A 12,239-nucleotide genomic window follows, 5' to 3' on the forward strand; every position below is an offset into this window, starting at 1 on the left:
AAAACTCTGCAAATTTAATGTTATTTAGATAGTTAAGGCTCCTTGAAGAGAAAAAATGGAGGACATTAATTTGATCCCATTTTCAATTTTTAGAAATTATACATGTGCAACTCTGTGAAAAATTTATATTATTTAGGCACATATATATGCATAGATAAAGTAGAGCCCATAATGTTTACTGGGGTTATCGCAGGATGAAGAGATTACAGGTGATCTTGATTTTCTTCTTGATTTTTTTTTCCAGTTTTCTGGAGTTTTTCTTCCCTAAATTTTGTACAATGAATAAGAATTACTTTTATTATGATAAGGATAATACTAAAGCTGTTTTTTTTCACACACCCTCCAAAAACAAATCCTGGCTAACATTTGAAAGAAAAATTCAAATAGGTTCAAACTTGTTCAAACTTTAAAAGTCTTGGGATAGATTTTTAAACCTGAATTTTCTCTATCACCTATACTATTTATTAATTTCATTTTTTAGAAAAAAGTATGTCTATTAGTCAACAAACAAGTAGATGAAGTAACTTTCCTGGATTAAATATGCTAAGAATTTGACAGTCCGGTGGTCACCAGAATAGTATTCTAGCATACATAAGAAATCCTGAAATTATTCTACATTGCAGAAAAGAGTGAACATCCTAAACATTAAAAGGCACTAGGCACTTCTAAACAGTATAATTATGTTCACCGAACTTCCTAGAAAAATATCTTTCAGTGTTGGAAATCTGCACTTCATTCATTCACATATCTGATAGTCAACATTTTATTTCTGATTAAAAAGTAGAATCTCAATAAATGTGCTACAGTTTTGTTTACTCCTAGAAAGCCTCGCTTTAACTGAGATCTCTGCCATCGTATCATCTACAATGGGTCAAATTCTTATCTATCCTCCTACAATGGGTCAAATTCTTATCTATCCTCTATGTATAAAATAATCTGTAGCAACGTTACTGAAATATGCTCAGGTTTAGCCTTTATATACAAATGTGTCTCATCTGTGTTTCAGGAACCTCACTCAGTTGTAGGCGATTGGTTTTTCATTTTAAACTTCTTTTACTAAGATTATCAACAGATTGTCCCTTTTATCAGTGTCTAACACTCTGAGGCACTTAAATGGAAACCCACGTTAGGGCTTTTTTTCCAGCCTCCTTCCTCATCAGTATTTTAAAGTCTTGTAACTCACTGCAATTTTCTCTAACGTAAAATATATATGTTTATACGTATAAATATACACAAATATTTGCAGCCGAATCTCGGCAACACGCTTCAACAGATTAAATATGCGGTAACCGTGACTAAATGTATTCATTCACCCTACAAGATTTAGAAAAATGTAATGTTGCAGAGAGATCTAGGTCTCTGCGTAAACCTCGTAATCACCACCACAAGGCCGTAGCTGGGAGCCTCCAAAGCCCGCCAACTACACTGGAGGCATCCACAGCTGTTTCTAATTGTTTTTGCTTTCTCTAAATAGTGCACTTGGTGGGGCAAACCGTTCTGTTTGCAGCATCTCTGGCCCCCAGCCGAGGTTAACCCTGACCTCAACAATCCTGTTTGGCTCCTAGCGTTTCATGATTCCTTTTACCTGCTCCGCAAAACCTAAGAAACACGAGATTTCCGTCGCCGAGAAATTCGCTTAGAAAGAGGGGAGAATTAGGCGTTTCAAATGCACATTTTTGTGTTCTCTCCAGATCGGATTCAAGAAAAGGAAAAAAAAGATGCGTTTGTGTAGAGAGGGGCGCAGCTTGACACCCATTTCCTACGGCGCACCTCTGGGCCTCAGAGCCCCATTTGCGGGGTAAGCCACAACCCTCCCCCCAAATGGTCAACGACCCCCAGCTCTTTGAGGCAGGGCTCGGGAGAGGTTCACCACCAGGACTGCTGGGGGTGGGTGGGGAGCAATGGGAATGGAAATTGGAGATGGAATTTCGGCGCCTCTGGGCAGGGAGGGGCCCGCGGGGGGCGCGGAGGAAAAAAGGCCAGGGGTCAAGCCTGGTAGGGGACGCACAGGGCCCGGGAAGTGGGGTGCGGGGCGTCCTGGAGGAGGGGTGCACCGGGGATTCCGCAGCAAGAGGGGCTGATGCCCAGAAAATGCACCCGGGTACCCAAAACCCCGAGCGGGGGATGGGGAAGCGGCGGCCTGTTGGCCCCAGGACCTCCCGTCGCGCGCGGGCCACTAACCTGTCAGCAGGAAGGTGCCAGTGGTCGCGGGGCTCATCCTGCGTGTCCCCCGACACTGTCCCGTCCAAGCACAAGGGTCTCCCAGCTCCCACCACCAGGGCAATTGCATTCTTGGCCTGCCTAAGCCGGCCGTCCTCGATTCTCCCCTCCCCTCCCTTTCTTCTTTCCTCCCAGCTTGGCCAGTTCAGCATCAGCATCCTGCACCCCCTCCTTAATCCCGTGCTCCCTCTAGCGGCGGGCCAGTGTAGCGTGGCCATCGCCCCCACCCCCATCTCCCCCATCCCCCATCCCCTCCGCCCCCGCTCCCCCCTCCGCCCCCCTAACCCGCGGAGCACGCTGGGATTTGGCGCCCCCCTCCTCGGTTCAGCCTATATAAGGCTCCCAGTCGGCGCTCTCGGTACACGCGCTTCAACTTCGGTTGGTGTGTGTCGAAGAAACCTGACTACGGCCCGAGGAGACCAGCGAAGAGAGACCACCGAGCCTCGCGAAAGGTCCGCTGAGCGGGCTCGCGTCCGGAGCCACTCCGGGCTGCCGAGCACCCAGCGGAGCCCACGCCTGGCACAGGTGTGGGACCCCGTCCTTAGTGTCTTCGCAGAGGAGTCCTCGCGTGGTGAGTATGCGGTGAGGATGTTTCTTTTTTTTTTAAGATTACATTCATTCCCCCTTCTTATCGGGAGCTGCGATGTCTCCACGCACACCTTGTCACGCCTTCACTGGCTGTGCCCCAAAACTGCGTGGAGAAACCTAGCCTTCAGGGCTTTGATTTCCAGAACCTAAGTCCAGATACGGACTGTAGATACATATGAGCTGCGGACAAACATGAGCTGCAGACGGACATGAGCTACAGACCAATTTGCAAATGCGCTGCAAAGTGATATGCACTACAAACTAACTGGCGCTTCAGATGCGCTACAAACTGATGAGCGCTTCAAATGCGCTACGTACGGATGGGCGCTTCAATGCGCTACAGACTGATGGATGCTTCTTTGCGCTAAAACCAGTATGAACTGCAACGATATGTGAGCCGCAGACTGATGACTGATTTGCGCTGTAAATGCGCTACAAAATCTGAGCTGTAGAAAATCAGCGCTACAAAAAATGATAACGATTAGCACAACAGCGCTTCATTGCGCTACAAGACACAGGAACCGCAGAGGTACATGAGCTGCGGAACAATTTACACCTAAAATGCTCTACAAAGTAATAACAGCTACAGAGGTACACAAGCTGCACTGTTTTGCGCTACAAAGAAACCAGCTGAAGTGCACATGAACTGAAGAGTAAGATTACTCTGTCTTCTTGGAGGAACCCCACCCTTTGTCTCTTACACACCTTTTGGAATGGCTCCCACTATGTTTTTCTACAGGACGGTTCTGTGCATGATGGTGCTGTTAGACAAAATGGAGCCCTAGGCAAAAATTAGTGTTTAACATTCTGCCCACACCATTCCTGCTATGGCAGTGGAGTGGAAGGGCGCTGACTTGAGCGTAAAAAATCTTTTGGTGGTGGCAGAGCGGGCTGCTTTGCCTAGTTGCGCTTGATTGAAGTGGCGGTATAGTTGTAGTGGTGGCGCGAATTGGCGTCCAGCAACAGTTTGTGGAAACTGTTGGTTTGCTTAGTCTTGGAAGGCGCGGGGTGGTGGTGGGGGGATTGGATCTGGGGGTGATTGCTCTTGTTGCATGAAATGAATCTGCCTGTTGGAGGCTGGTGGGAGGGGCTTGGGGAGGGGGGAATCCTGGGAGAGGCATGCAGCCACTCTCAGACCTGCCCCGCCCATCCTAGCGCGCCTTCTCTGCAGCATCTCCTCGGAACAGTCTTAGCACCTCCCAGCGCCTACTCAGAGCGCGCCTCCTCTGCGGCGCGCCTTCCCAGAGCGCGCCTTCTAGACCCTGCCTCCCCAGACGCTACGTCTCCCCAAGCCCGCCTCCTCTGAGGCGGTTCCTCTAGACCCCGCCTCCTCTGAGGCGGTTCCTCTAGACCCCGCCTCCTCTGAGGCGGTTCCCCTAGACCCCTCCTCCCTCTGAGCCCCCCTTCTCTGGAGTGGCTCCTCCAGACCTCTCAAAACTTGGCCCCGCCCTGAACCAGCCTCTTCTGGGCTGGCCTATGGCCCCACCTCCCCAGGGCCCACCTGCGCCTGCGCAGTGTGAGCCCCCCACCCCTCCCATCAGGTACCCCTCCTTTGCGCCTGCGTCTTCGCTGCCTGCGCCTGGCTGCACAGCCCAGCTCTCCTGCGGTTTCGCTGCTGCGGTTTCTCTTCTGCGCCGGCTTTGCTTTTTATCCACGTGTCTAATAAATATAAGAATAAATAAGAACAATTAACAACAATACTAATTATACATGGCATTAATAAGCACGTTGCATATGTTAAATAACATAATCCCACAATTTAAACTCCTGATAGTGGCTTATGAAGAGTGCTTCCAAGCTGACGTGGCTGGCGCCTCTAAAGGCAATCTATGCTATGTTTTTACTGCAAATGAAAAATAAAACATTTTAAATACTTTTAACATCATTAAATTTTAAGATTTTTTTAAATCTTAAAAAATTAAACATTTTATTCTTTAAAACTAAAAAACTCAAGTTTTTTTTGACACACTAGTGGACCTTTGTGGTGGGACCTACTGGAAGGGGATGCTTTGGTGGCTACAAAATAAAGAACAACTTGAACTTTGTTTCACAGGAGTTTTAAGTGACTTTGTTGGTGCTACTGGCTTGGCCTCTGAGCGAGGATGAGGTGTTTATCTGGATTTTTTTCCTTGGAATTTTAGGGGATTCGCCCTGGCTAACTTGCCTACATAATTGTGCCTGACACATTGTAGGTACAATTTAATGTTCATAAAATAAGTGTTAAATGACCAGAGTAAACTGGTTTATTCAGTGTCTTCCTTGGTGTCTGCAGTTTTCTGGTTTTTCGCACCTAGCTATTTCCTATGGTGTTTTGCTGTCCTGGGTTGTCCAAGACATTGCTTGCCTTATCTCTCTCTCATTCAACAGGATATATTTTTTTAAAGCATTTTTAAGCTCCAATAATGTAAGCAGTAATTATAATTCAAAGCAGCTAAATTAATTCAAAACACTCAAAATAATTAGCTTTTTTATAAACTAAAAAGCAAAAGCTAATTATTTAAATTTGGGGCAAGTGGATTATTTAATGGTACATAATTGTCATTTAAAATTTGTGTAATGTAACAAAGTGGTTACATGAGAAAATATAGAATGAAGGCTTTAGCTGGCATTTAAAAATATCTATATAAAACAAATTTATAGCTAACTGCCAATCCGCTATTTATGTTTCTAACTAAATGAAGAAATTTTAAAACCTGGTTCCATGTATTAGAAACCATGAGCCAGGACTGTTACAGGGGCATTTAGAAGCACCAAAAACCTGTCACACCCCACCAATCACCCCTCCCCCCAGCCCACAACAAGTATACAATCTATGGATAACATGTGCTAATCATAATTACACCTTTCAGTAAGTCCCCAGGCCCCTTTTACCCACCTTGCCACCCTGACCCCTCTTCTCTTCGGAATTTGTGTCTGCATTTTAAAGAGGTTCGAAACAATGGTTTGAAAAAATGTGCATATTATTAGAATTTGCATTTCGCAAATAGTACTCATAACTCTCAAAAAGAAATGTGGACGTCAAATGTAAAACAATTAAGCACTGTTTAATGAAGTATCATTTACTAGTGCGATGTTTAATATTCGGCGGGTTTTGGCTACTTTTGCACTTTGGTGTGTTTGTAGGGGGGTTGCAGGGGATAGAAAGTTTCAAAAGTCATTGTGAAGAGTCAAAGATGAAGCAAATGTCTTTACTTCTTAAATAGAGTAATACTGAACTCTTTATCATGTGTAAAGGTGGCATCTGTCCCAGGGAGCTTAGCTTTATGCTGTGTGTTCTTCCAGGTTTTTAGGCACGGGGCCTCTTGACCCACCTCCCCAGTCCAGCCCCTACTAAGGGGGTGTTTAAGGAGCCATAGTCCTATATTCAAGTCAAGTTCCCATGTTAACTGGTGCTCCAATTGCTGTTTAAACATTTGTAAACTTTACTTACACTGTTGACTTGCCTGCCCACTGCCCTATCACTTTTAATGGTTAAACGACTCTGTTCTGGGCAGTTAACTCTTTTAGGACTTAGAGTCCCACCCCAAAATTACAAACCCCGGGAGTGGAGGCCTTAGGCCTGATATTGGTAAAAGTTAAGGGCCTCAAACTGGCGACCTCGTAGGTAAAAAAAAAAAAAAAAAAAAGGCCCTGAATTTGTTTGACCAGCACTGTATTTAAAAATTTTACAAGAATTAAAAGATTGGGGGGGGCAGTATGCATCCCCAAGTTAAATAGTTGCAGCCCCTTCCTATCTCCAGTTTTCCTATCTCCAGTCTCTTCTCACCTTTATATTACCTTCCTGTCACCAAAAGCATTTGAATTTTAAACTCTTATTGATCTTCTGTTTCCTTAGACAGTACAGTGATTGTTTGCTGATTTCCTAATGTACTGTTATTTCTCTCCTATCATTGTGTTTTGCAGATGTGAAAACCATCAGACCTGGGCCGCATTAAAGCCCACCCCAGTGACTGTGATTGACATATAGGTTGTTAACCTTCCTGACCTGGGTCATGCTGCTCCAGGCCATGCTGTGAAAGCCTTTTCAGAAGTCTTGTCTCTAAGTTTTTAAAGTATTAGTGTCTTGATGACAGAAGTGACACCTGAGTCACCTGACCTGCACTTATTAGTTGCTTTTTAATGGGACATTAAAACTCTTAAGTTTAATTAATAAAAATTGCATTATTTTGTGACCTCATATTCTGAGTGTCACCAATATAATTGTCTTTAAGCAGCTGGAAATGAAACAGTGTCACAGGCTATGATGTGTTAATTACATCTTCTGATTTTTTTCTAAACTTGAAGATTTTATCTTGCATGTCAACTATTAGTTGTTTCCATAGCCTAAGCTATTAAAGTAATTAAGTAGCATTTAAAACTATTAAAATGGCACAGTAATTCTGTCCCTTAAGGACTCTACTTGCTGTATAGTCACTCCTTGAAGAGGCCATACCCACAGCCCAGGGCATAAGGGAAAATGGCTGTGGATGGCAGGGCTGGGGCAGGGGAGGGGCCTAAAGAATGAGGAGGGGTCTTAGGAAGGAAGGAGGAAGGGGTATTTCTCTACAGCCAGGCATCATGTTTGATTACCATCACCTTTTTTTTTTCCCCTTGTACACTATTGGTTGAAATAGTAGCTATTTTTCACCTAACTTTTCTGAATAACACGTTTATCTTTGTGGCTTTATTTTATGTAATTAATCTGGTGTCCATTTTTTACCTTGATGGGTCAGAGAGGAACAGGTGACCAGGACTGCCAAGTTAAAATGTAGTGAATAGGCAGTCTGCCTGCTTTACGTATTATATTTTTAAACTTTTGAGCACTTCCCTAGAGTTTTCCAAATATGAGAATTTGATGCCTGTTAAAAAAAAATCATCAAAGTGTTAAAATAATTACTCTAAATGAATTTAACCCTATTTCCAGGAAGTACACAGGCCCTGTGTGCTGTTTATTATATATGTGATTTATTGTCACCCTACCCATAATTAGGACATTTAATCCCCCCTGTCCCCTCCCCCCACACACACACACCGTCACTCACCCCACTAGGGGTGACCCATCCCACTCTCAATTACAAACTTTTGGGTGGGGCTGTATTGACAAACCTTGTTTAAAAACCTGGGATTGCACACTGGTGACCTGCAGGTCTAATGAGGCCCTGGATTTGTCTGACCAACACAGTATTTAAAAAAAAAAAAAATTAGTATCTTTAGTGGGATGTGTATACCCAAGTTGCCATAGTTGCAGCCCCTCCCTGTTTTAATCGCAGCCTCATTACACAGAAAATTAGTTTCTGTTCTTTATTAATAACTTTATTAATATCAGCTAACAGTTATTGAATACTCACTATGTGTTTTACCTGCATTATTTAATTAAATCCTTATTATAAGTTTGAGGTATACTATTATTGGGCTTCTTTGAATGTCCCATTTTATAGCCCAGCTACTCCTAGGAGACGTCAATTAATATTTGTTGATTGACTGCATAATAAGGAGGGAAACTGATATACACAGGTTGCTACTCGTTGCCATTTCTGTCCCAAAGGGAATTCTCTTTGGGAAATCAAATTGTGGTCCGAAAAGTAATTTAGACAATCCCACTGGTTTGGTGGCAATTGTTTGTTTTGATGACTAGTTGCCTTCTCTGTAGAGGTGGATCAGGGTCGCGACAGTGGGCCACAGTGCCCCACTCCCCCCAGGTTGATGAATACAGGCATTGTGATTTTTAACTCAAACCCCCCTTATTTTTCTTGGTTTTCTATTGGCTGGAATAGTAGCAACTTTTCAGGTAACTTCTCTAATAGTAAACAGTTACAATTTTGACTTTATTTTGTGTAACTTTTCCACTATCAATCTTTGCTTAAAAGTTTCTTGCTCTGCTCTCTCCTTATAAAACTTCTTGTTTGGAGTGTCTCCTCATTCTTTATTAGTCAGTAAAGGTCATAGTGCTGTTGATACAGTTGTGTATTGCTGAATCATGATGAACAGGTGATTCTTGAGGAGGAAAATGTCATTCGGACATCAAAAAGTAGGATGCTTTTCATTATCTACTGTCCTATTGATATCTTTTTTGCAGGGCTTTTGTCTGTTTAACTATTGATGTGAGCAAGTAGAACAAAGAGATGCTTTAAATACTCATGTATTTAGAGTACTTTAGTAGATACTTTAAATGATAAAATCTTCTTTGTATTGTGGTGCTTTAAATGTATATGTTGAATTTATGCTTTTATCTTCACTTAACAGAAACAGAAAGCTTCTGAAAACCAAAAGGCGAAAGGGTGGAAGAGGAGGCCAGGATCCAGGCCTCCATCCCCACCGGAGTGAAGCTACACCTGGGAGGTCTCCTCCCACCCCACCTCTCACCCTGGGGCCCGACTGCCCACCTCCTCCTCCTCCACCTCCCCCCAACGATCCTGCCTCCCCCTCCAACTCCCCCTGCAGCAGCCAAAGGGGCCAATACAACCCCAACCTGGCCGAACGAAGGCGGGAGGATCTCTCTGAAGAGATCAACAACCTCAGAGAGAAGGTCATGAAGCAGTCTGAGGAGAACAACAACCTGCAGAACCAGGTACAGAAACTCACAGAGGAGAACACCTCCCTCCGCGAGCAGGTGGAGCCCACCCCCGAGGAGGAGGAAGATGACATTGAGCTCTGCGGAGCTGCAGCCGCTGCTGCCCCAGCCACTCCGATCGAGGAAGAGAGCCCAGAAGACCTTCCCGAGAAGTTTGACGGCAACCCAGACATGCTGGTGCCTTTCATGGCCCAGTGCCAACTCTTCATGGAAAAGAGCACCAGAGACTTCTCCGTTGATCGCGTGCGCGTGTGCTTCGTGACAAGCATGATGACCGGCCGTGCTGCCCGCTGGGCCTCCGCCAAGCTCGAGCGATCCCACTACCTGATGCATAACTACCCAGCCTTCATGACCGAAATGAAGCATGTCTTTGAAGACCCTCAGCGGCGAGAGGCTGCCAAACGCAAGATCAGACGCCTGCGCCAAGGCATGGGGTCAGTCATCGACTATTCCAACGCTTTCCAGATGATCGCACAGGACCTGGATTGGAACGAGCCTGCCCTGATTGACCAGTACCACGAGGGCCTCAGCGACCACATTCAGGCAGAGCTGTCGCGCCTCGAAGTCGCCAAGTCGCTGTCCGCACTCATCGGCCAGTGCATCCACATCGAGAGAAGGCTGGCCCGGGCAGCTGCTGCCCGCAAGCCGCGCTCCCCGCCACGTGCGCTGGTGATGCCTCATGTCAACAGCCACCACCAGGTAGATCCGACCGAGCCCGTGGGAGGTGCCCGCATGCGCCTGACCCAGGAAGAAAAAGAAAGACGCCGAAAGCTGAACCTGTGCCTCTACTGTGGGAATGGAGGTCACTACGCCGACAGCTGTCCTGCCAAGGCCTCGAAGGCTTCACCGGCGGGAAACTCCCCGGCCCCGCTGTAGAGGGACCTTCAGCGACCGGGCCGGAATTAATAAGGTCCCCACAAGATGATGCTGCTTCATCGCCACACTTGCAAGTGATGCTCCAGATTCATCTTCCAGGCAGACACACCCTGTTTGTCCGAGCCATGATCGATTCTGGTGCTTCCGGCAACTTCATTGATCACGAATACGTTGCCCAGAATGGCATTCCTCTGAGAGTCAAGGACTGGCCAATACTTGTAGAAGCGATTGATGGACGTCCCATAGCATCGGGCCCAGTTGTCCACGAAACGCACGACCTGATCGTCGACTTGGGAGATCACCGTGAGGTGCTGTCATTCGATGTGACTCAGTCTCCGTTCTTCCCCATTGTCCTAGGAGTGCGCTGGCTGAGCACACACGATCCCAACATCACGTGGAGCACCCGATCGATCATCTTCGATTCTGAATATTGCCGATACCACTGCCGAATGTACTCTCCGATACCACCCACGCTCCCACCACCAGCACAACCGTCACTCTATTACCCAGTGGAAGGATACAGAGTTTACCAACCCGTGAGGTATTACTACGTCCAGAATGTGTACACTCCAGTAGATGAAAATGTCTACCCAGACCACCGTCTGGTTGACCCTAACATAGAAATGATCCCTGGAGCACACAGTATTCCCAGCGGACACGTGTACTCACTGTCGGAACCCGAAATGGCAGCTCTGCGAGATTTTGTGGCCCGAAACGTGAAAGATGGGCTCATTACTCCCACCGTGGCACCCAACGGAGCCCAAGTTCTCCAAGTGAAAAGGGGGTGGAAACTGCAAGTTTCTTACGACTGCCGAGCTCCCAACAATTTCACCATCCAGAATCAGTATCCTCGACTCTCTATTCCAAATTTAGAAGACCAAGCTCACCTGGCGACGTACACCGAATACGTACCTCAAATACCAGGATATCCGACCTACCCTGCATATGCCACGTACCCGACCTACCCGGTAGGATTCGCCTGGTACCCCGTGGGGCGAGATGGACAGGGGCGATCGCTCTATGTCCCCGTGATGATCACCTGGAATCCGCATTGGTACCGCCAGCCACCGGTGCCTCAGTACCCACCGCCGCAGCCGCCGCCGCCCCCGCCGCCCCCGCCGCCGCCACCGTCTTACAGCACCATGTAAATACGCATCATGTCCTTCAGGATCTCTGCCCTCGAAATGAACTCCTGTTCAGCTTCTCAATCAGTGACTGCGTGCTAAATTGGGCTATTGCACCTTCAGACCAACCTGAGGCACAGGTTTTCTCTGAAACGGCCACAGAAGGTCAGGGCCACCCTGGACTGGGGCACATCCTAAAGCACCAATAGACCTCCACTGTTTGGTGGGAGTGACAAAATATTTACCAACAAATTATCTCTGTTTTCCACCTTAACTGCCAGTCTAATGAAAATTCGTAATAAGTTTACTTCCCAGCAAACCCTGGAAGCCTGGGTTTTACCTGCTGAAACCTCTGTCACCATGTGAATTATTGGCTGCCAGGTTCCTCATTTAATAGTTACTGAGAAGCTGATGCAAACACAGGAAATGCTGTTTTCTTTATGGAGGGGGAGACGAGGAGGAGGACATGACTTTTCTTGCAGTTTCGGTACTCTCTTTACATCTTTGGAGGACCGAGGCCTTATTAAGGAAGCCACAATTATTGGTGCAGTGTGAAACGGCTTCCATGATCTTTTTGCTGCACCCTTTGAAACTTCACCTTCTTCAAACTCCACTTTCATGACGCAAGGAGCAGCAGCTCGACCGGTTCCCCCAGGAGCAGGTAAAACCCCTGCAACAGAAACACCTCAGGCCTCGGAAGAAAGTAACGCTTAGATGGACGTTGGCATGTTTGAGTGTGCCTTCACATCCTGGTGCAAATCACATGTACCCAATAACTGTGGCTTTGTCACAACACCTTACCATCACCATGCCAGCAATGGCTTCCACAAAACCTTAAACCTGGTAACCAGAGACTATTGGTGGCTCCAGGTGTGTTAGAT

General features: G+C 46.4%; 2 protein-coding genes across 11 annotated transcripts in view; one reads left to right on the top strand and one right to left on the bottom strand.

The window, feature by feature from the left end:
- Positions 1 to 2,402, bottom strand: part of SGCE (sarcoglycan epsilon) — a 69,602-nt gene extending 67,200 nt beyond the window's left edge. For 6 of the 10 annotated variants that reach the window (XM_059074018.2, XM_067042512.1, XM_067042511.1 and 3 more), the window contains exon 1: positions 2,182 to 2,370. In XM_059074018.2, coding sequence (XP_058930001.1) covers positions 2,182 to 2,290 — 109 coding nt within the window. In that variant the 5' untranslated portion in view covers positions 2,291 to 2,370. Of the gene's footprint in view, positions 1 to 2,181 lie in introns of all 10 variants that reach the window. The other 4 variants (XM_059074022.2, XM_067042514.1, XM_067042515.1 and 1 more) reach the window with 4 other exon arrangements.
- A 224-nt stretch (positions 2,403 to 2,626) lies between these two features.
- PEG10 (paternally expressed 10) lies at positions 2,627 to 11,471 on the top strand. The gene is given in 3 exon segments (XM_059074017.2): positions 2,627 to 2,802; positions 9,031 to 10,205; positions 10,208 to 11,471. Coding segments are annotated over 3 exon segments (2,355 nt in total). The 5' UTR covers positions 2,627 to 2,797; the 3' UTR covers positions 11,383 to 11,471.
- The last annotated feature ends 768 nt before the right edge of the window (positions 11,472 to 12,239 follow it).

The sequence above is a fragment of the Kogia breviceps genome, chromosome 9, assembly GCF_026419965.1.
Source record: "Kogia breviceps isolate mKogBre1 chromosome 9, mKogBre1 haplotype 1, whole genome shotgun sequence".
Lineage (NCBI taxonomy): Eukaryota > Metazoa > Chordata > Mammalia > Artiodactyla > Physeteridae > Kogia > Kogia breviceps.